This window comes from Haemorhous mexicanus, chromosome 1 (genome assembly GCF_027477595.1).
Source record: "Haemorhous mexicanus isolate bHaeMex1 chromosome 1, bHaeMex1.pri, whole genome shotgun sequence".
Taxonomy (NCBI): Eukaryota; Metazoa; Chordata; class Aves; order Passeriformes; family Fringillidae; genus Haemorhous; species Haemorhous mexicanus.
Window position 1 is genome coordinate 95,030,439 of NC_082341.1, and position 21,151 is coordinate 95,051,589.

The 21,151-nt window shown below is 35.1% G+C and overlaps 1 protein-coding gene across 4 annotated transcripts in view; it reads left to right on the forward strand.

Annotated features, from left to right (window-relative positions):
• PTPN3 (protein tyrosine phosphatase non-receptor type 3) overlaps window positions 1-21,151 on the forward strand; it is a 161,558-nt gene that overhangs the window by 131,565 nt on the left and 8,842 nt on the right. For 3 of the 4 annotated variants that reach the window (XM_059856649.1, XM_059856668.1, XM_059856676.1), the window contains exons 18-26: window positions 171-227; window positions 4,805-4,961; window positions 6,306-6,472; window positions 9,020-9,110; window positions 9,361-9,422; window positions 10,255-10,401; window positions 12,510-12,638; window positions 18,558-18,703; window positions 19,313-19,448. In XM_059856649.1, the coding sequence (XP_059712632.1) occupies window positions 171-227; window positions 4,805-4,961; window positions 6,306-6,472; window positions 9,020-9,110; window positions 9,361-9,422; window positions 10,255-10,401; window positions 12,510-12,638; window positions 18,558-18,703; window positions 19,313-19,448 (1,092 nt within the window). The remainder of the gene's footprint in view (window positions 1-170; window positions 228-4,804; window positions 4,962-6,305; window positions 6,473-9,019; window positions 9,111-9,360; window positions 9,423-10,254; window positions 10,402-12,509; window positions 12,639-18,557; window positions 18,704-19,312; window positions 19,449-21,151) is intronic. The other variant, XM_059856658.1, reaches the window with a different exon arrangement.

The following is a 21,151-nucleotide window of genomic DNA, read 5'->3' on the forward strand; positions in this document are numbered from 1 at the left end:
CATAATTCCCCATTTACTGGTGAAAATTCAGTCCTACCAACCCTGTCCATGATGACACAGCATATTAAAAAAAAAATTAAAAAATAAGCAATTACTTCTTTTAAATGCTGCTTATGCTTAATGATAGATTTGTGGTTGCTATTTACTCGGCATTTCTCTCATCCCTCTAGGGTGGAGTAGATCAGAAAATGCCTCTGCTGGTATCAAGAATAACTCCAGGGTCACCTGTAAGTAAATTCTTGAGGCTTTTAATCCCTTCCATTGCTACTCCTTCTACCTCTCAAAGGTCTGTACACATAGAAATTTGGACACCTGTAACCAGTATGAGATACAGCAGAACTGTTCTCATTAGGGATTGGTTTAACCAGTGATTTGTTAAACCAGAGCTAAAAGATCTGGAAGAGTTTGTCAAACCAGATATAAGTAGAAAGAATAGTATATTGTGTTCTCCTGTCATCTCTAAAAGTACATCCTGAACTGTAAAATGCTTGAGGGACAAGAACTGGGGAAAAGGAATGTAATTTACTGAAGAAGTAAATAATTTGGGCCCCTGCACCCTGGAAAAAATAGCTGGTTTGAGGGAGATGTAGTAGGGTTCTGCAAGATTAGGAGCACTGTGAAAAAGGAATTCCAGCAGAAATGTGGACTACTAAAATTAGGACTACAGAAATAGGACTACTAAATTAAGTTTGTGAAGGTCAGATTCTTCTTGTTTGGTGAAGTAGTTCTTTGTGCAGAAGATAGTAGACCTGTGGAACTCCTTGACAAAGGATGTCTGGTTAAAATAATTTTGTGTGTGGTCAGGACAGGACAAATACTTGGGAAAAAAGCTATTGTTATTGACTAAGCTAGCCACAATAGGCTGAGGAAATCCTTAGGGCTAAAATTATGTATAGGATGGGAGAGTACTTGGCAGGAGAGAGGGAGCATAAAAAAGGAGCCTATGTTTGCTTTGTTCCTGTTTTACCATAGACTTTTTGCTTATAGAAATATTAATAGACTAGGTGAAATGTTTATAAGAATCAGCCGAGTCATTGAGTCCTTCTGTTGAAATATGAAATAATAATAGGAGCATAAAATCTTTTTAAACCTTTTTTCTAAATAATTATTGCATAAAGTTGTGAGGACAAATGTTATATCAAATTTTTTCACTTGCCTTTTTCCAAACTATATAGCCTAATTCTCATAAAATAATTTCAGTGCAGACTTGTTAGGAAATATTACTGACTTAATCCTAAAAATACAGTGCACTCTGAATCTTCTGACTCTTCTGAAATTTGATAAGCAGTCACAGGACTGATATCTAAATGTCATGATGCTAATCCAGCTGAAACAGTTTGCTTGAGAAGTCAATTTTTTTGTCACATTTATGGTTTTCGGTTTACACAGTTCATAGCACTCCTTTATGAACCATAATACTTATTTGAAAAAAAAAGTTTGGTAGAAAATTATAATTACAACTTATATGTAGGAATTGAAAATAAAACAGTTCCTAAAACATTTCATGGTCAACCTAGCAAATATTCTAAGGGTGATTTGAGATTCTGAAATTACATGGGGCAAACAGGCTCATTCTGCAATCAGAGAATGAAAGATGTTTCTCCAGAGGCAGTCATATCCTTTGGCAGATTTGGCTGGTCTTCTGGAAAGTATTGATCTGTATTTTTTACTCTTGGATTGAAAAAGGGCTGCTCTCCCAACTTTAAACACTTCATTGAAGTGTCTTCCTTTGGTGTCATAACCATGGACAAGAGTGACTAATTATCTCTCTAGCCTAGTAAACCACCAAGTAAGCAAGTTACCAGGATCGCAGAAAAAAGTTGTAAACAGCTTTCCAATATATAATACTCAGTAGCAGTGTTAGGGAAATCATGTCATGTTGTAGCAAAAGAAAATAATACACTTTAGAGAATAGCAGCATCAACATTGATTATATTGTTTTCCATAAACAAAACTTTACCTGTTCTTTACTGTTGAATGAAATGTAGCTGATAGTTCAAATTTAAGTCTGTTGAATGCATTTTGATATTATTTTAGCTCAGTTGTGCCTTACCTTCATTTCTGCTCTTTTAACTTTCTTTAGATTCCCTCATTACCCTGTAAAATGTCTTCAGGGATGCTACTTGGTAATATTATTTGCTAACATTATTTCTCAGGTTTGTAGGTCACCTTTTTCTCACTTTCCTACAAAAAGATATGTATTTTTTTAGAGGAGGGGAAGCAAATCTACTCCCCAAAATAAGGCAGAATTTTTCTTTACACCTCCTAAAGTTCTTTTAAAAAAATCTTTTAATAAAGCAGCAATGTAGTATGCTGGGAAAACTGAAGGACAGAGTACCCAAAATTTTTATGAAAGCACATTTTAGTGAAGGAAAAGCCATATATTGCATCTGTTTGGCTTGGGGTTTTTTTTAATTAAAGTTCTATACAGATTTTTTTCACAAACACTATTAATGCTCTCAGGTGCTAAAGAGGTCATTGTGGTTTTATGTAATAGAGCTTTTAATGGAAAAAAACCCATGCATGCTCCTTGGAGCAATAGCAGGTGATTAGCATAAAAATGACACATTGGGTGTATCGATAGGACAGAGAGCCTTTGACATAATAAATTGCCTGGAAGAGCTCAGACTCTGAAAAATCTATAAATTATGCTTGCATAGGAGGAATTAATTCTCCTTTGAGATATATTTTATATAGTCAGATGATTCAAATACGAAGGCTGCTGCATTAACATATCACATGATTAACAAAGTTTGTTTGAACAAGATATTAGTCCATCTGTAATAAAGACTAATAGCAGCCAGCCAAGAAACCTAAATTATAGGCAAATATAGGAACTCAGAAACCATTCCTTCCAAGTTTTTGTTGACATCTTGACTCTCCTAGACTGACCTTATATGCTCTTTATATCAACCATCTTTTCAAATATTTGTATTTTAAAGAGAAAAACTTAACAATATTTAAGAGTGATTAAATTAGTCATTCATAGTTACATTCTTTAGTCTTGCCTTTGTAAATTGTACAAAATATTCACCGGTTCTTGGGGACCTGTGAATACCTGGTTAAATCAGTATTGAAGAACATCATGGCTGCTCCTAATTCCCATTCTTTTTCTGTTTACATTTTTTATGAATCATTGTCAATCTTCCCTATCCTTCATTATTTTCTTTCCTTATTTCTGTGAAAAAAGTTGGGGGCAGCTATTCCTTCTTTAAATTTTTAATCAGCTTTTCTGCATTGGATTTTTTTCCTCTTGTATGCATCTTTCTTCTCTCTTGCTTCTTTCTCTTCTCCTTTATCTGTTTTTTGGCACTAAGACAGGTCTTAAGTTTTCTTTTCTTTAACTTTATTTACTGGTACAAATGACTCCCAATTTATTTTCTTCATATTCTTGCTACTATTTTTTTATTCTGCATTTTTCATCTTGTTGATTTTTTTTCTGGTATAATTTCTTCTTTCCATCTCTTATTTACTAGTTCGTAATATCAATATATTAGGAGCCATCAGTGCAGGGCATAATCAGGATTGGATCCAATTTTAATATCTTTTTCACAGGGGATTGGTAATGGTTGTTTGGCTAATGATAACAGTAAAGGTCTATGTCTCATTCATACAATAAATGAAATGAAGTATTTATATATCACTTGTGTAGCTGGAGACTTCTAGACAAAATAAAGATTAGGATAGTAATGATGAAAAAATTGCTACATTACTTGACACTCAACGATTGTAGAATCCAGTATATTCATATTCGAGAAGTACAGAAAGTTGGAAGGGACCTGGAGGTCCTTTTTTCCAATCCACTCTGCTCAAGAATCACCTACAGTAGGTTGCCCAGGACCATATCCAGATGGCTTTTTAGTGCTCTGAGGTGGTAGACTGCACAATATCTCTGGGCAGCCTGCTGGAGTGCTCAGTCACCACAGCAGTAGAACTGTTTCCTGATGCTTGAATGGAGCCTCCTTGTGTTTCAGTTTGAGCTCTTTGCCTCTGATCCTGTCACTGAACACCACTGAGAATTTGGCTTCATCCTCTCTGTGTCTTCCCTTTAAGTATTTATGTACACTGCAAGATCCCCTTGAGCCTTTTCTTTTCTAGGCTAAATACTCCCTGCTCTTGGAGTCTTCCTTCGTGCAAGAGCTGCTCTAGTCCCTTAGACATCTTTGTAGCATCATCATCACCATATTCTGGCCATAGCTTTAATTGCTTTGTGCTGGACATAGGGCTAAGCATGCAGAGAACTGTGGCAGAAAAAGAGCCAAACAAACCTTGGAGTCCAGCAGTTAATCTAAATCTAAAGAAGACTCTACAAAGTAACAAAGATATGAAATGTGTGTGGATTTCTTTGAAATTTAAAAAGTGCATGGCTGGGGAATGTCACATTACTTAAATCATGTTCGTGAAAATCATGTTTGGACTTCTTAGTATTCACCGCATAAAAAGTGAACTGGATTATCTCATGTGCCCAAAACACTTCATCAAAAAATTCAGAGGTTGTTGAGGCTTGGAGTCTGAAATACAGATCTTTGAGAGCAATTTGTTGATGGCTGTTTGATTAATGTGAATTCCTTTTTTTAAACTTATCAATATGTTGTTTGAATTGTTTGTTCCTTATTGTCAGGGAGAAGCTTTGAAGCATGAGAGCTTTAGTGCTGAAACCTTTCATAGAACCTCTGATACAGGATATGAAACTTTGCCAGGAGAACAGTGAAGACTTTGATTACATAATGTACTCAATATCCTGATATGTTCCTGCTTGCACAACTTATGATGACATTAATGTGTTTCTTTGGTCTTGAAACAGGCTGATAAATGCATTCCAAAGCTGAATGAAGGTGATCAGATAGTATTAATTAACGGCCGAGATATCTCAGAGCACACGCATGACCAGGTGGTCATGTTCATAAAAGCCAGCAGAGAATCTCACACAAGAGAGCTTGCACTTTTGGTCAGGAGGAAAGGTAACTGGGCTAATTTTATTCACTTCTAATGTTTTTGAGACTGTTGCTCTTATGCTTGGTGGTGTACTCTCTTTTGTTTGCATAGGCATATTCCCAGGGCACTTGGAATAGGTCTGTGCAAAGAGTAGGTCTCACTAAATTTGAGTTAGTAGTACAAGTAGTTTAAACTCTATAGGTTCTTACCACTGCAACAAAGAGTCTTGCAAGGTTGAACTTCTTCTTATTTTTTGTCCTAAAAATCTATGAGAATAAATAGTCCCTTGATTTTTTTTTTTTTTTTTGGTGACATGGGGTGTTGGTTTTTTTTGTAAATAAAGCATAATTTTAAAAACCCCCAACTGTAGATTCGCAAAAATTCATGGACTGTTCCCATACACAATTATGAAACAAGTCAATTAAGCTGCTCCTCACTGCATTCTTACCATAGACATTTTGTAACTTTACTGAGATAAACTTGTGCTGGTTGCTTGCAGAACTGCTGCCTGCAAAGAGGAGACAATCTTTGAAATATGCAGGGTCTTAAGCTGTATGTTTAAAAATGGAAAACTCATCCAGCTTGGCATTGCTTGCTCCATATTTAAACATCTGTAGATCCCAAGAGCTTTCAGATGATGTCAAACTCTTAATTTGTTTTTTGCTTTCCTTAAAAAGTATGGTAAGACAATAGCACACACAATAACATAGAGTTCCTGATTGCATGAAGACATAAAAATCTGAAGGGATTAGGCATTACTAGGAAATTGGAGGGAATGAAACAGCCTAAGTGATATGTACTTCTGTAACATTGGCATCTGTTTTCCACTGGCTTTATGCAGCATTTAGTTTTCCCTTAATTTTCTAGTCCCCTTCCAACTTGCAGATAAGAGAAATCTGCTTTTATCTAAAGATGACCTGTGGCCCCATACCAGTCATTTTTTGTAGGCATGAGCATAACCAGCTCCCCATTCTCTGAATTTGGCAGGTATGAACTGTTCCCATCACTGCAGAGGATAACCACAGCTGGACATGTCTGGTGATACACTACATTTCATAGGGATAAAACTACTCTGCAGATTGCTTCATTAATGTTTTTCATGTTCTTCAAGAGCAAGGAATGTTGTAGAAAATGGACTAATAATTCTTTTAAACTTTAGTTAGTTTCTTCAGTGTTAGCATAAGAAATTGCAAAAGAGAATTGTACTCTTTATAGTTTCTACGGTAATATAGTACAAAAAGAAATGTGATTAATTGCTTTTCTGAGGTTTTGCAAACTCTATTGTTATTTCAAGCTGGTAAATTTTTATATCTGTTAAAAACACATTAGTGCTCTCTGTAATGGATTATCACTTCATACACATCTTTCAGTAGTTAAACAGTTTGTGGAGCCCATATCAGAAGATGAAGCTGATTCCCACACTCTGCCAGACTCTATTCTTCCTGTCTGTTCTGAATATGGTGGTGATACACTGGAGGAGTCTATGGAGCAGCTAAGAAGTGGACTAGAAAGTGGGACTGTCCTTATTCAGTTTGAGGTAGGTAATACTCAACTCTGTAATGCTGTTAGTGTAGAACAATAGCTGTAACCAGTGAGTAATGGAGGGGGTGTGATTGGTTGCAAATCTCATTGTTCCTGTTCATTCTTATCTCAAGAGAGCAACAATTTGACCTGTCCATCAGTTTCACACTTCACTACTTAGAATAGGGAAGAATGAGTTTTAAGTCTTAGACAAAATACCATCTGCTGAGAAAAATGTATTTAAGTTCATGTTTCTGGCTCAAATACCTAAAGTTCACTAATTCAGTATTTTTTTGCAGTTGTTAAATTGAGTAGAGTAGTGGGATTTTTACAGAGGTCAGTCTTGTACTTTGTTTTATTTTCTATTTTCTTCAATGTGTTAGCATAGAAAACTAGCTAATAAAATGTTTCATTTTTTGTTAAATTAGTTCCTTCAGTGTTAGTATAAGAAATTCCAAAGGATAATTCATCCGCTTCTCTAATGGCAATGGGGTGCAGTATATATGTTTGTGGTTGCTTTACTGTTGTAGATTCAAACATTTGTAGTAGCTCTTAATAAAACTTAGTTTATTATGATTTATAAAATTAGCGTTGAGTTCTGGAGTAACTTCTTCTGTCACTGAAAACTTGTAGAACATCAATAAAATTTCTTCCCCCTTTTGATATTTTTTACCCTTTACTGTTACTTTTTAAAGCTGGAAAATTTAATGGTAATGGCTGAAGAGTTTTTGTATTGTTTATTGTATAACCACTCTTTTTATGAGGATTTCTTTCTTTCTGTGATTTCTGAGAATTGAAATTCCCCTGATTTTAAGGAATTGTAGACAATGGTTCATAACTGCTTTCCAAAATCCACAGTACTGGATGCAATGCAGCAATTACAATGAATCACTTGCTATTGCTATTGAAGCAGTAGGTCAAAAATGTGAACTGACCTTGCAATACTCTTAACTGTCAAATTTGTTGACCAAATTTGTACACAAATTTCCTGTAGTGAACTTCATAGGATATTTGATCCTTTACAATATTCAGATATTATGATATTCAGATATTATGATATTCATAGGATATTTGAGCCTATCTTTTATCATTTTTTATGGCAATGTTTATAAAAGGATTTTACAGAAAAAGTTCAAAAGCTTTTTGAAATCTAATAAACTAGGCTATAACTCAGTGTTCTTCTTGCTTTGAGTTCATTGTTTAGTGATCTTCAGAAGCAGAGGCAATGGCAGTGTCTCCTCATTTGCTTTGGTGACTCAAACTCTTTATTCATTTTAGTAAAATAGTAAATAATTAGCCAGTAGCCTGAATACTCAAGTTTTTCCAGAATACCTTCCTCCATTTAGTAAGAATTTAAGAAGTCTGTCAGTAGCAAATGACTATTTGCCAGGCAACAGTGAAGCTCAAGAATGGTTACTTGACATTACATACATTATCAAGTTCTCTTCTCACATAGCTTGTTTATGTTGTATAAGTTGAAAAGTGCAGTGATCTGTGAATACAGAGTTTTAAGGTCCAACAAATCTCAGTAGAATAAATATTTTTGTGTGTTGCTCTTTTTCTCTCAACCAGAAGTAGCGGATTTTAGCCTCCTATTTGTTTCATTCCATTTTATATATGGAACAATATTCAAAATCTTCATTACACAAATGGGTTCATATCTAATGAACTCTGTGGTAAGTGTTCAGTGAAGGATGCAAAACTCTGGCACAGCCAGATTTAATAATTCAGTTGTAAGGTGGTTTCATGTATATTTCATGTATATTTAATACACAAAAGCTATAGTTGTATAATTACAATTCTTGTGGGTTTGTTTGGTTTTGTTGTTGTTGTTGTTGTTTCCCCTCTGTACTTTTTTTTTGTCTTGTTTGATGTACATAGAAGCAAATATCATTAGGGTCTGAAAAGACCTCCAAGATCATACAATCCAACCATTAACCTTGCACCAACATCAAAATTTTGGTTATACACACATTATATATACACCCCATTTCCTATGTCCATTTACTCCAGATAAAGTCTGCAACATAGGCTTTGGCCCAAAAGCAAAGTAGCCACATGTTAAGAGATTGTGATACATTGAAGTTGTGGTTTTTTAGGTACTTGCAGATTGAAATGGATAGGTTTATTCCAGAGAACAAAACTTCTCTGAAGTTTTTGTATTATAGTTGATTCCAGAGAGTAAGTCTGCAGCTATTTTTTGGTTCTGCTGCCATTCACTGCTCCCTTGTTGCACCCTCAATCACTGTTGTCCTTCTGGTCTGCAGTTTTAAAAGCAAAAGGCAAACTTGCAGAGCAATGGTTTATATCAATGATGCTCACATGCTAGTTTTGCTTTTTTCCTAGAAATTTTTCTAGCTACCTTGATGGACTAGCCATAACAGAAATTCTTGTCATGTTAAATGCAAAAACCTCTCAAGTGAATTTTGTAGAAGGATAGGAAAAACATTGAAGAAAATATGGAGTTTTTTTCAGTCTATGTATTTTAGTGTGAATGTAATTAGTGTGTGTATAGCATAATCACATGCCCCAAAATCTTGAAATTTTTCATTCTACTTTTCAGCAACTCTATAGAAAGAAACCAGGATTGGCTGTTACATGTGCAAAGGTACCTCAGAATATGGACAAGAATAGATACAAAGATGTTCTACCTTGTGAGTCTAAAGTACAGTTTCTGCCTATTTTGCTTTTTAAAACTGCTGTATTGAACTTGCTGATTAAAGATTTCATTATATAATTGAAGTAATGTAATTGGTCATTTTATTTTCTAAAAGGTAATTTATTCTGTTTGTATTCTGCTGTTTGTGTTTCTGTAAGTCCTCAGGGGTTTTTTTGTTAACTTAATAGAGGGGAAGTATGTCTCTTAATTGCTAATTTTATTCCCTCTTTCTTGTGTGTGTGCAGATGATGCCACAAGGATAATATTGCAAGGAGATGAAGATTACATTAATGCAAATTATGTGAATGTAAGTCATACAGAGACCTGCATTTACTCACTTTCTATATTCCTAAAGCAGAAAAAAATTGGCTTTTTTAGGGAATAAGGAAATTTTGTTTTAATTTGAGGGATTTGTAAATGTGAATTTCAAAACCTAAAAAATAGTGTCTGTTGTGAAACGGGTGACCATCCTAATACACAGTGGGTGCTACCACGTAGTGATACACTGTCATATGTGCAGAGTCTTTAACCAGTAAAAATAGTTTTCTTTTTCCATATATTTCAAATGCTGAGGTTGTCTCCATAAACAAAGCCTTTTTTCCCCTCTAGAACCACTTATGACCTAATAGCAATGCTGTGAAGGATCCAAAAGATAAACTAGAGCCTTGATTTCCCTAATCAATCAAATGTAGGCTGGGAGTCAGGGAAAAAAGGGGGAAAATGTGAATATATTTCTGTCAGATACATAAGCTAAGCACCTAAATCACAGAGTCAATTATTAACTTCCTGTGTTTAGTATCAGGCAATAAACAGCTTTTGCTATACCTTTGGTGTATATACTCTGAAATTATTCCTTATTAAATATTAAAGAAAATTTAGAAAGCTTTGCAGTTTCAAGTACATTTTCACTATTAATCTTCTGCTTATAGTTCAGCATGAAGGACTATAGAATCTTGCTTTACATCTATTCTAAATTAATGATGTAAAAGTTTTCACATATCCAATTGTAATCTGACTGTCTTATTACTTAGCTTTTTGTCCCTTACCTTCCCTCAAAACTTCCTTGAATGAAATGCAAAAGTTAAAGTACTTGAGTAGTGAGAGTGAACTTAACATAGAGTTTTTCTTTCTCTTTGTAGATGGAAATTCCTTCTGCTGGCATTGTGAACCGGTACATTGCTACTCAGGGGCCTCTTCCACACACATGTGCACACTTCTGGCAAGTAGTCTGGGATCACAAATTATCACTGATCATCATGCTAACAACTCTCACCGAACGAGGACGGGTAAGTGCCCAGGTCCTTCGCATGCTGAAAAATGTACTGTAACTTTGAACTTTGTTCCATTGTTATGGTTAAATAACCCTAAAAGAGGCCACCTTATTCAGTTGAATTATTCTTCTGAGGGCCAGGCTTTCTGAATTCCTTAGACAGGGCAGATTGTCTGCTTTTTGTTATGCTGCTTTGCAAACAAACCAGATGTCTGATAAACAGAAATCACTACATTCACTCTGTTGTGCTAATCAGACAGGTAGTACGTGCTGTCATTTTTCTCCTGAGCATTGGCCTCCGTGTGGCATTTTCTCTCCAAAAGATTCAGCAAATGTCTGGAAGCACTGAGTGGGTTGAGGAAACCTTGTAGTCTACTGTAAAAAGGAGTCTGCCATTGTGGTATTTACTAGTGGTCAAAATTTAGCTTACTTATTTTTATTTACATCTCAGGTTCCTTCCTAGAATTGCTCTGATAATTATTTTAATTACGTTTAGATAAATTCTGTCTCTCCTTGAATTCTGGAATAGCACAGTGAAAATCTGGTGTGTTTTGATTTAATTTGTCCTTTGTAGTTTTAAAGATTAAGTTTTTTAGATTAAATAGGAAAGTATTGGTTTTAAAGTTTCAAAAGCTGAAAACTCAACAGTTTGATTTTTTTAAGAGGTGGAGAAGGTGGTGTCTCCTGCATGCTTTCACTGTAGCCGTTATCTGTATTTCATATGTGATCTGTCCTACACTATCCAATTTATCTGACATCCCAGTCAAAACCCAGTGTTTTTAGAAAGCAAGGGAGTATTTTTAGGTCTTAAACAGCATAAAGATTGAGATGTAAGGAGGTAGAGTTAAGCAACAATCACAGTCACATTATTGTAGTTGCTCATGGAAGCAGACACGATTTAACATCACCTGACATAGAAGTGCTCCCTTCATCTTTTGATTGTATTGGTGTATTAATTTTCTTTGTATTTAAGGGGAACACACATTAGTAATAGTCTGGAGTTCATACAGTTTGTTGGAAACTTCAAGGCAATTGTTGAAAGCTTCTAATCATCCTTCTGGTATCTTTGTACACCAAACACATTTATGAGTTTTGTTTGCTTTCAGAAAATATTTAGATTTTCCCAGTTTGTGGGAGAATTTTCAGGCACAGAAAAAGATGGATATTCTTTTCAAGAATATCCCCACTGGCAAATGCCAAACGTTTTCCTAGTCTCTGGAGCATATTTATATTCCAGACTATCTCTTTCCAATGGTGTTAAGATTTTTTTGATAGGATTTTTTTTTCTCCTCAGTAATGTTCATTTACTTTCCAAAATTAATACATTATTTTGGCTTAAATTTGAAGGAGAAAGTAGTTAAGATAAATTATGACAGTGAAACTTTCAGGCATAATAGTTATAATTTGGATTTCAAGCCTCTGAAAATTGAGCTCTATTAAAGGTAAAATTAAGAAATTTTAACTTTGCAAAAATTCCAGCTCATTCTGCTCTATCAATTTATAAGTTACAGACAAAAACAACTTTGAACTTTGTGCAGGTTGCAGTGTCACATTAAAGTTTCAATAATTTCCACAGGTGGAGATTCTACATTCTCATAAGGCTTCTTGTTTTTGTGCTTGTTCTTGTTTTGGGATTTTTTTTTTTTGCCAACATCTAGTCAGAGTTTCCCTTGTTGCTTCTTTGTAGCTGCCTCTTGTCCTTCCATTGTTCACTTTCAAGAAAAGTGTGGCTTTGCCTTTGCTGTAACCTGATATTAGATGGCTAAAGTTAGGTCCAAATTTAACCCCTGCACTTCTTTTCTTAGGACAGAATAAATCCATCTTTATTCTCCCACATAATGCCTTGAGAAGTCATTCTTGCAATTACAGATAAGCAGCAGACAAAGCATCATGCATCCAATTTACCTGAATATTTGTTATAAATCACTAAACCAGAAGTTTATGGAGAACTTAGCCAATTTTGTCCTGATATTTTTCAATTTGGATGGAAAAAAATCTAACCAGCAAACTAAAACAGATTTTGTACCACTCCTTGAATTCTCTGAACCACAACACTAGAAAGATGGCTGGAAATGGAAGGGCTTGTATACAACAGTCTTGACGTGTGCCTGATTTTCTTTACAGACCAAATGTCATCAGTACTGGCCTGATCCACCAGACGTAATGGAATATGGCTGCTTCCGTGTCAGGTGCCACTCTGAAGACTGCACAATTGCTTATGTTGTCAGAGAAATGGTCATTACAAACATTGAGGTAAATGACCCCTGCCTTTAATTATCCCAACCAAGCTGAATGAATACATTTATAGACTGGGTAGATAAAGACTGTGTTTGACAATGTATATGTGAATATCTCTGTGTGTGGATATGATGTGTGTCTATATACACACACAGACACATACATTCTTAAAAATAGAATATGTGTATATTATATGGATCAACATGGTATGATTATTTCTTTAGAGCTTCTTCAAAGACACACTTTTTGAAGTTCTGTAATACATTATGCTGTTATAATACAGGTACTGCAATAAGCATCATAAGGAAGTTTAGTGCTTTTCTTTAAACAGGTTTGCAATCACTGACTCTTCGTAAGTACTTTGATTTATAAGGAGAGTTTCTTTCCTAAGTAACTCTACTCTTTCAAGGATGAAATATGGGTCACTTGGTTAGTAGCACATCCAGCTAGAACAGCTAATAAAGAAGTGAAGCATAATAAAGTTGTTTTGAGAGAAGATACAGAATCTCACCTGTTCCTTTTCATTGTCTTTAGTCAGATTTTAAAAAAGAAAAAAGTCCATATGTATCTCAATTGAAATGTGTTCAATTTATGAAAAATACTTATATTCCATAACTCCTAATACTTTCATGCTAATGTCTAGAAATTTAGAAAGCAAAGAGAAGGCAAAACACAGCATATTATCTTGTGTTGTGAAATCTGTGTTCAGGTCACATCTAGACTTCCCACAACCTGAATTGTATGGGTTGAAGTTTGGTTTTTGTTTCTAAGTTGACCTGCATTTCTTATATGTTTCCCTTCTTCCCTCTTTTCCAAAATTCCCCGGCCATAGGTATTTTCTAAAAAGATGAAGGATTTATGCCATCATAAGATGTGTAAGAAATCACTGCATACTGAGCAAAGGCTAATTTGCAGTCAGTCATTTAAACTTCTGTATAGTTAAGTAGCTTTTACTGTTAGCAGAATTGCTAGTAGTAATATTAAGGGGTAAGCAAGGAAAAGGCAATATCTGTTTTAAAATATAATATTTAATCAATGTTCTTACAGCATGACCAATCCTTTAGTCTCATACATTTGTAACTTGAAATTCTCTCACTTGACAGTGCATCCAAATTTACTTTAATGTGATTAGGTTTTCCTTTGCAGTCATAAACATGTGAGATGTCAGATGTCAGTACTTAAAGGTTTTTCAGTTAAGACAGTTTACTGTACTTCTATTTCTAGACATGAGAAACCACCCAGTCAGGGAGCAGCATGATATTTATTTCTGTATTTTGGCCAATTACTCTGTAAGTGATAAACCTGAATGTCAGCACAGAAGAAATTAACCTCATAAAAGTAGTACTGCAGCTATATGTACCCAAAATTCTAGTCCTTTTCACTCAAATTATTTATTTGAAACCTTTCTAAATTTCATAAAATGAAGAAAGGTTTAATTTCTGACCTTTTCTTTTCAAGACCAAGATCAAAAGCTATACTGTAGCACTAACTTTGGGGGTCTTTGGGGTTGGTTGAAGCTTTTTATTTTTTTTTTAAAGCTTCAGAGAACTTTGGGGACCAGAACAAGCAGACCAAAGGAAAGAAATCATGTTGTGAGAGTGCAGAGTTCATCACACAGCACGCTATTTTGTAAATTGAGATACATATTTCTTTATGATCCTTGACAAAATAGCCTAAGAGGCCTGAAAGAAATTTTCATTGTTTCCTTTGAGATAAATGCCTTGTAATGTGTGATTTGCCATTATATTTCACTGGTTTTGAAACATAAAGAACCAAATAACAAAAGTAAGTGAGTAGTGTGATGACAAGTGTGTACGGCAGCATAATAATGTATAAACAGTTGTCCAAGAAATGACAAATGCCACTTACCAGAGTATCTAGTCTTTAGAAACTGGGTTTTATCCTCAATCATTCAGACTCAGCTTTCAAGGCATGTTTGTGAAGCTCAGTGGCAAAGAGCTCACCTTTTCCTGCTTAGAAGATAAAAAGACCGTTTCAGGGTTAATTTACATTGCGATTTTTTTTTTTTTTTTGTCTCATTATTGAAGATTATGTTATAACTTCTGTGAAAAAGGACATTAACTGAAACATTGAAATGCAAAATCAATTGTTTGGTTTTAACATAAGACCTAAGGTTGACATTTCAAGTTTAATTTTCCTCCTTTCTATATGATTATTATGATTCTAAGTTCTATGTGTTGATTTTCTGAAGAGCATACAAATCTTTTATTAATCAGGGAGAGTCTATCATTTAAGGAGAATGAAACAAGGAAGTTTGCCCTTTGATGTAATTATAATAAGCAAGGCTGAAAACTGCAGAAGGATGAAGATTGGATATTTTTGTGGCTGAAGGTCTTGACAGTGCAGCTGCCTTGCAAGTTCATTTGAAGCACTACCTGTGGCAGACGTATTCTTTGTCAGGAATTTCAGCCCCAATGACTGACTCACTAGAGAAGATCATGTGCTTCTGAGCAAAATCTAGGATGTTAGCTTGACCACAATGAAGCTGCTTCAGCAGTTAGATATCTTGAATTGCCCAGGAGGGGTAGGGACAAGTACATAATTTTGTTGGAGTTATTTTGCTGAGCAGCTTTGCTGTAAAGACAGCGAAGAAGCACGGTAACAAAGAGCTGGTGATGTCTTACACCTCTGTAGAGGTGTAGGACCAACATGATGTCTTACACCTCTGTAGCTCCTTACTAAGTAAATGTGGATCAATGCCATGAAGAAGCTAAATGTTGGTTGGTCAAAGGGCTGATGATAAACTGGGCAAATTACTGAAGTGTCACTGGAGTCTGTTGTTTGCGTCTAATTTTTTTAATCCATAATTTTTAAACTGATTTGGAGAAATACCAAATACATTAATTCCATTGAAATTAGTCCACATGAATGCAAAAAAAAAAAAATTGGAATAGCAAGGTTTACGAGATCAAGTTAAGCAAAAATAGCAACCAAGCCATAAGCAGCTGTGGCTGTCTCACTTTCTCTAAGACTCATAAAACAGGACTAATAAAGCCAGATTTTTATGAAGAAAAATTATACATTTATCAGTCATTAGGATGATTGTTATTGAAAACCTCAGTGCTAAAAGAAAAAATTGTGGAAAAGATTTAAACTGAGTTGTAGAGAATAGTGGTTTGATTAATAACTTGAATATGAGAAGTTACCTCTTATTTTCCATTATCAGATTTGTATAAAGGAGCAAGATCTGAGAGGAATAGTGTTTAAAAATAAATATTGCTAGCAGAACATGTACTGTAGGGCTAGCTATAAAACCAGTAACTACAATTCTAGCTTTTTTTTCATGTAGAAGTGCTAGATTTTAGTAGCTGTGATGGTCTTTTAATGTAAGTTATTTCTATGTGGGGCGTTGTTTGGCTGACATTTTCTGTATTTAGAAACTGACTTTCACTAGGCTTGAATATAATACATTTTTAAAAAATCTAAAAACCCTGCTAAAAATAACTTTAAAAATCTGGACTTCATCAGAGTACTGCTTTGACATTTTCTGCAAGAGAGATAAAAATGCATACATAGCGAAACTAATTCTAACATACACAAATATATTTACTGTTTACATTGCTAATAAAACATAAAGTGTTTTAAAATGCTTGTGCATTTTGGAAAGCAAATGGAAAGCAGAATAATCAAGTTTCAGCATTTTGAATCATGTCAGAAAAGCTCAACAGAAGAATCAAAACTGATCATGTTAAAGCACAAATAGTTGGAAGGCTACACTGAGGCTTGAGGCGTACCTGGAATAATTAACAAACACCTGTATTGGTTTAAGGATGATTAGGGCACATTACCAAAATTGAAGATGCTTACACCAAAAGCAGCAGCTGGGAGGACTAAGTGCCTGTTTTCAGTGTGTTCTTACTCTGAGTAAGTCTTATGTAATGTACTTTTTGTACCTAATGTCTGTAAACTGTTTGACTAAATGCAGCTCACTCTATTTGAGCCTAAAGTACTGATAAGTAAAAATTAAGTCAGCTCTTTTTTTGTTCTAAGCTTGTAAAATGACTTTTTGCTTCTACAGATCACTGTCAGTGTTACTCAGGTGTGCCACTGGCACTTATCCATGTTGTGTAGCTTTAAGTTCTTGAAGTACATGGAAAGCAACTGGATATTCAGTCTTGGATAATTTTCAAATTAATCAAGTCTTTGTTTCACCAGGATGCTTTAATTCAAACATCTCTGATTTAAGAGAATCAGCTCAAACTGTTACATGTAATTGCTGGTTTATCTCATATCCCTTTTGAAGAGGTTCTGATTAAGCAAATGCAGATTTTCAAAGAAGGACTTTTTAATGACATTTCCTCGACATATTTTTGTATTTTTTTTAAATCTGTGGCATTTCAGAAAAATGTGAATGGTCATCATTTGATCAAGGTCAACTTTTCCTGCTCAGTAGAGCTGGGTAGCAAAAGGCCATGCATGCTTTTTCATGCAGAGATCCTGGTCATTGTGCATCTTTTGATGACATGGATGGTAGATCCCAACGTAATTTGTATTACAGTGAGCTTGGTCATTAACGTTAGATTACTTTGTCCATGTGGGGCTTATGCTGTACCTTTTAATTGTTGATTGCTCAGGCTTTGCTTTTAAGAAGCAAAGTATGAGCTCTGTAATTTTTCTTTTTGTCCCTGTGGGCAATTGTAAATTTATGCAATTGCTTTGACTGGAATAAATGTATTCCCCAAGACTCTACTTAGTACATAGGTAGTACTTATTCCATCTTTTGTGTCCTACTAGCCTGCTCCCTGGGAGTGGAACATCCTCAAGTGGGAGAGGAAAACAAGCAGCTGAAGACATTTAAAACAGGTCCTATATTTCAGCAGTTGTGAGCACAAGAGAAAAGGAGAAAAACCTTTTAAAGTCACTAGCATCACAGAAACATTCCTGTGTGGACCACTATGGAAAGGCCAGCTTTTATAGACTAATCCATTCATAAAGGAGAGTTTTATTTCAGAAGGGTGCCAAATGTTAAGTCTGATAATGGACATAAATTAAATGCAGGCAACAGCTTAACTATTGCAAAACGTGGAAGGAATAAAGGAACATGAAGACTTGTCTCAGTTTGTAAAGATTGACATTCTCACTGCATGCTTAGGTCTTTTCCTTCCCACCCTAACCATTAGTTACATCTGTAACATATCAGTTCAGCTCAATCTGAATGCAGAGATGATTGAGTGATTTCATAATCAAAATTAACAAAAAGCTAAACTGAAAGAACTTCTGTAAAACCGCAGGGTTTTTACATATAATTCAAAAAAAGAACTCTCTGTACAACAGAGTCTTTTAACTAATTATATTGCTTCCATACAGAAAAGTATTCTCCTGTGGATCATACAGATGTCATTCATATATGTACAATAAGCGTGTGTGTACAAATGATATATATGTATATATACGTGTTTCTAACAGAAACCAGATTTAGCAAGTGTTGCAGGCAACTTTATTATACCTGAATCTGTAAGTGTGCACAGACATATTTACAATAGACTGTATAGCCCTAAATCCCTGTTATATTGGTATTGTTCTCAGTAGTTCTGCTGTTCTCAGTTTCTTCCAGCCAGTTCTAAACTACTGTGTAGTACTGTTATGCTTATGTCTTTCAGCATTTTACCTCAGGTGAATCAGTGATGTCAAAGTATAATAGGTCAGCAGTCAATAAATCAAAAAAAATAAAATGTTTAGATGACAAAAGTTAAACTTCATACCTCATTTATTTAGAAAATGTTGTGCCTTATGAATTCTTTCCAAGAATTACATGTCCATACTTCACACTGCATTTTAAAATCACAAACGTTTTCTACTTTCTTATTGCATCTGCAGAAAACACTTGCTGTGAAAAATATGACTTGTATCTAGTAAACATTAATATAGGAATCATAACACTGGCCTTTTTTTAAAAATGTTATTGTATTTTAGACAGAACAACAGCACACCATCACCCATCTCCAGTATGTAGCTTGGCCTGATCATGGTGTTCCTGATGACTCCATGGACTTCTTGGAGTTTGTGACCTGTATGAGGCCAAAGAGAGTAAAGAATGAGCCAGTTCTTGTTCACTGCAGGTACTTGTGTTTTAAAACTTTCATTAGAGATCCTTGAATGAGATGAAAATGTTAAACTGTGCAATATAAGCATTTACTGCTGATGATGGAAACACTGATGTTATATCTAAAGGATGAGTTTACTTTGTCTCCCTTTCTCCTGCAACCTTTTGGTGAAATGGCTTAGTCACATAATTATCACAGGTCTGATAATCTGCAATTTAGTTTGTTTTCTGATTTTTATCCTCTACATTGTTGTAATCTCATTTTGAATGGTACTGCTAAAATTCTTTTCCTGCTGTTCAAGTGTGTGTTTTATAAAAGCAGTTAATTAGATCTTACCTTTTTAAAGACAAAAATATCAAACCTGTACAGTTTGAGCAGTTGTTTAAAAGTGCATCTACTTTAGGTGAGGTTTTAGTTTTATTTATATTTAAAAATATTTTCTTTTTTAGTAATTACCAGAGAATATTACTGAAGTTGCTGTAAAAATAAACTTTGCACTCTCTTTGGATTTTACTAGGGTCTTCCTGTAATTTCCAAGGCTGTCCTACTATTAAGACTGTGACATGAATTCTGTGTATTGTAAAAACCTAATTTTATAGACTATTCTCCTGTTGTATTTCACAGTGCAGGAATCGGTCGCACGGGTGTGTTGGTCACTATGGAAACAGCCATGTGCTTAATTGAAAGGAACCAGCCTGTTTATCCACTGGATATTGTACGGAAAATGCGAGACCAGAGAGCCATGATGGTGCAAACATCAGTAAGTGATAGAGAGGAAGCATCATTTTCTCTCTGTATTCTGCACTTGTCCCCTTATAAAACAGGTCCAAAATTTGTATAAAAGATCTAGTAGTATGAATCTTGAGTTGCCATTATATATCAAACTTTATATATCAAATAAATTTAGCGTAATGTAGCATAGTGGCAAAGGTTGCTTTGCTAATGAGGTATGTATTTTTTCTATTTTTAAAATATCTCTTATCTTGCCATGAAAAGATAATTGATTTTGGTACGTTGTAACTAGTTAGAATGTCCAAAGTCAGACTTGTACTGGATCATCTGTTCCTGGTCCTTTGTCTAAATTCTCTGCAAGAAGATAGAGTAAATTTTTTCTTTTTATTCTAGTAGAGAACACCATAGGAAGTTATTAAGTTGAAGGTAAAATCAAAGTGTTTGTGGCCTGGTTTGAAAAGTAGGAAGTAACTTTTCAAAAGTCCACTTCAGAGTAGAAATTCTATAAGAACATATAGATTATTTTTTCTTAATTTTGCCACTACCCATTTGGAAAAAAACTAAAGGCAAGTTGTGTAGCACCAGTAACAAAAACATGAAAGTAGATGGCAATTTTAAGATGAAAGTGAGACAACTTGAGTTCGTGAGAGCCATTTTTTTTTTCTCAGCTTTGGAAATGAACATATTGACATTAGAGATGGATGAAGGATGAGAGATTGCTCTTTCTTTAGGAGAGGCTGGATGAAAATAATTCTGAGTGTGGGTTATCTTGGAGAGCTAAATGCCCTATGAGAAATGAAAGTAAGGGGGTTTAGACACGGAAAGCCAACAATTAAACTGGGCATTTCTGTCTCATCTTACAAATAAAACGCCTGAAATGCATAGAAGTCAAATCCATTTGATCACAAAAAAAGTTAACTTAAAAAGGACAAATTATATTCATTAACAGGTTAATGACTGCAGAATTAGCATTATGACTAGATGTGGGGGAAATCTTGGCTCATCAAAGGGCATAAAAGTGTCAGGATCTGCAGCTGCCTGTGTACCATTAGAGTGCCCAGTGAGCAGAGCTTGTCCGTGCATGCTGCTGGGACTCGTGTTCATTGCAGCAGGAGCGCACCCTCTGGAAGAGGGTCGGGAATGTGTGGTTGAAAGGAAGTTGTTTGAAGGGTGCCCTGCCTGTTCCTTGCTGAAGTGGAAGCTGAGCTGGTGACAAAGGTGGTCACGAGATGAAGAATACTAGCTTCAAGTTTAAGGAAGCTGAGTGTTAACTTCTGGAGTTGCACCTGTCTATACCCCTCAGTTTCTAAAATTACCTAAACAAGTTCAAGCTTCAACATTCTAGAAGTGGTCTTCTTCTTGAGAATCAGATGTAAAAACCTGAGGTAAACTTCAGCTTGCCAGAGGATTGAATCCCTTTTATTACAACAGAAATCAGCCAGAATTGTCCTTTCACTCCACGCTTTGACATAACTGAAGAATACAGGGAATAGTAATAAATACAACTACAGTCAGACTCCCAGTGTGTAAAAAGAATATCTAAAATAGGATTCTTTACTTTGCTTACTGGGTTACACAGTTTGTTGTCAGCACAATCAGGAAAGGGATGATCTGTAGCAGCAATACTGTGAAACTAAATTTGCTTGTTATTTCTGAAGACATCAGATAGCGTTGTGAAAAGCCAGTGAGCAAAATTGGCATTCTGTGCTGCAAATGAGACACAGAAGCAAG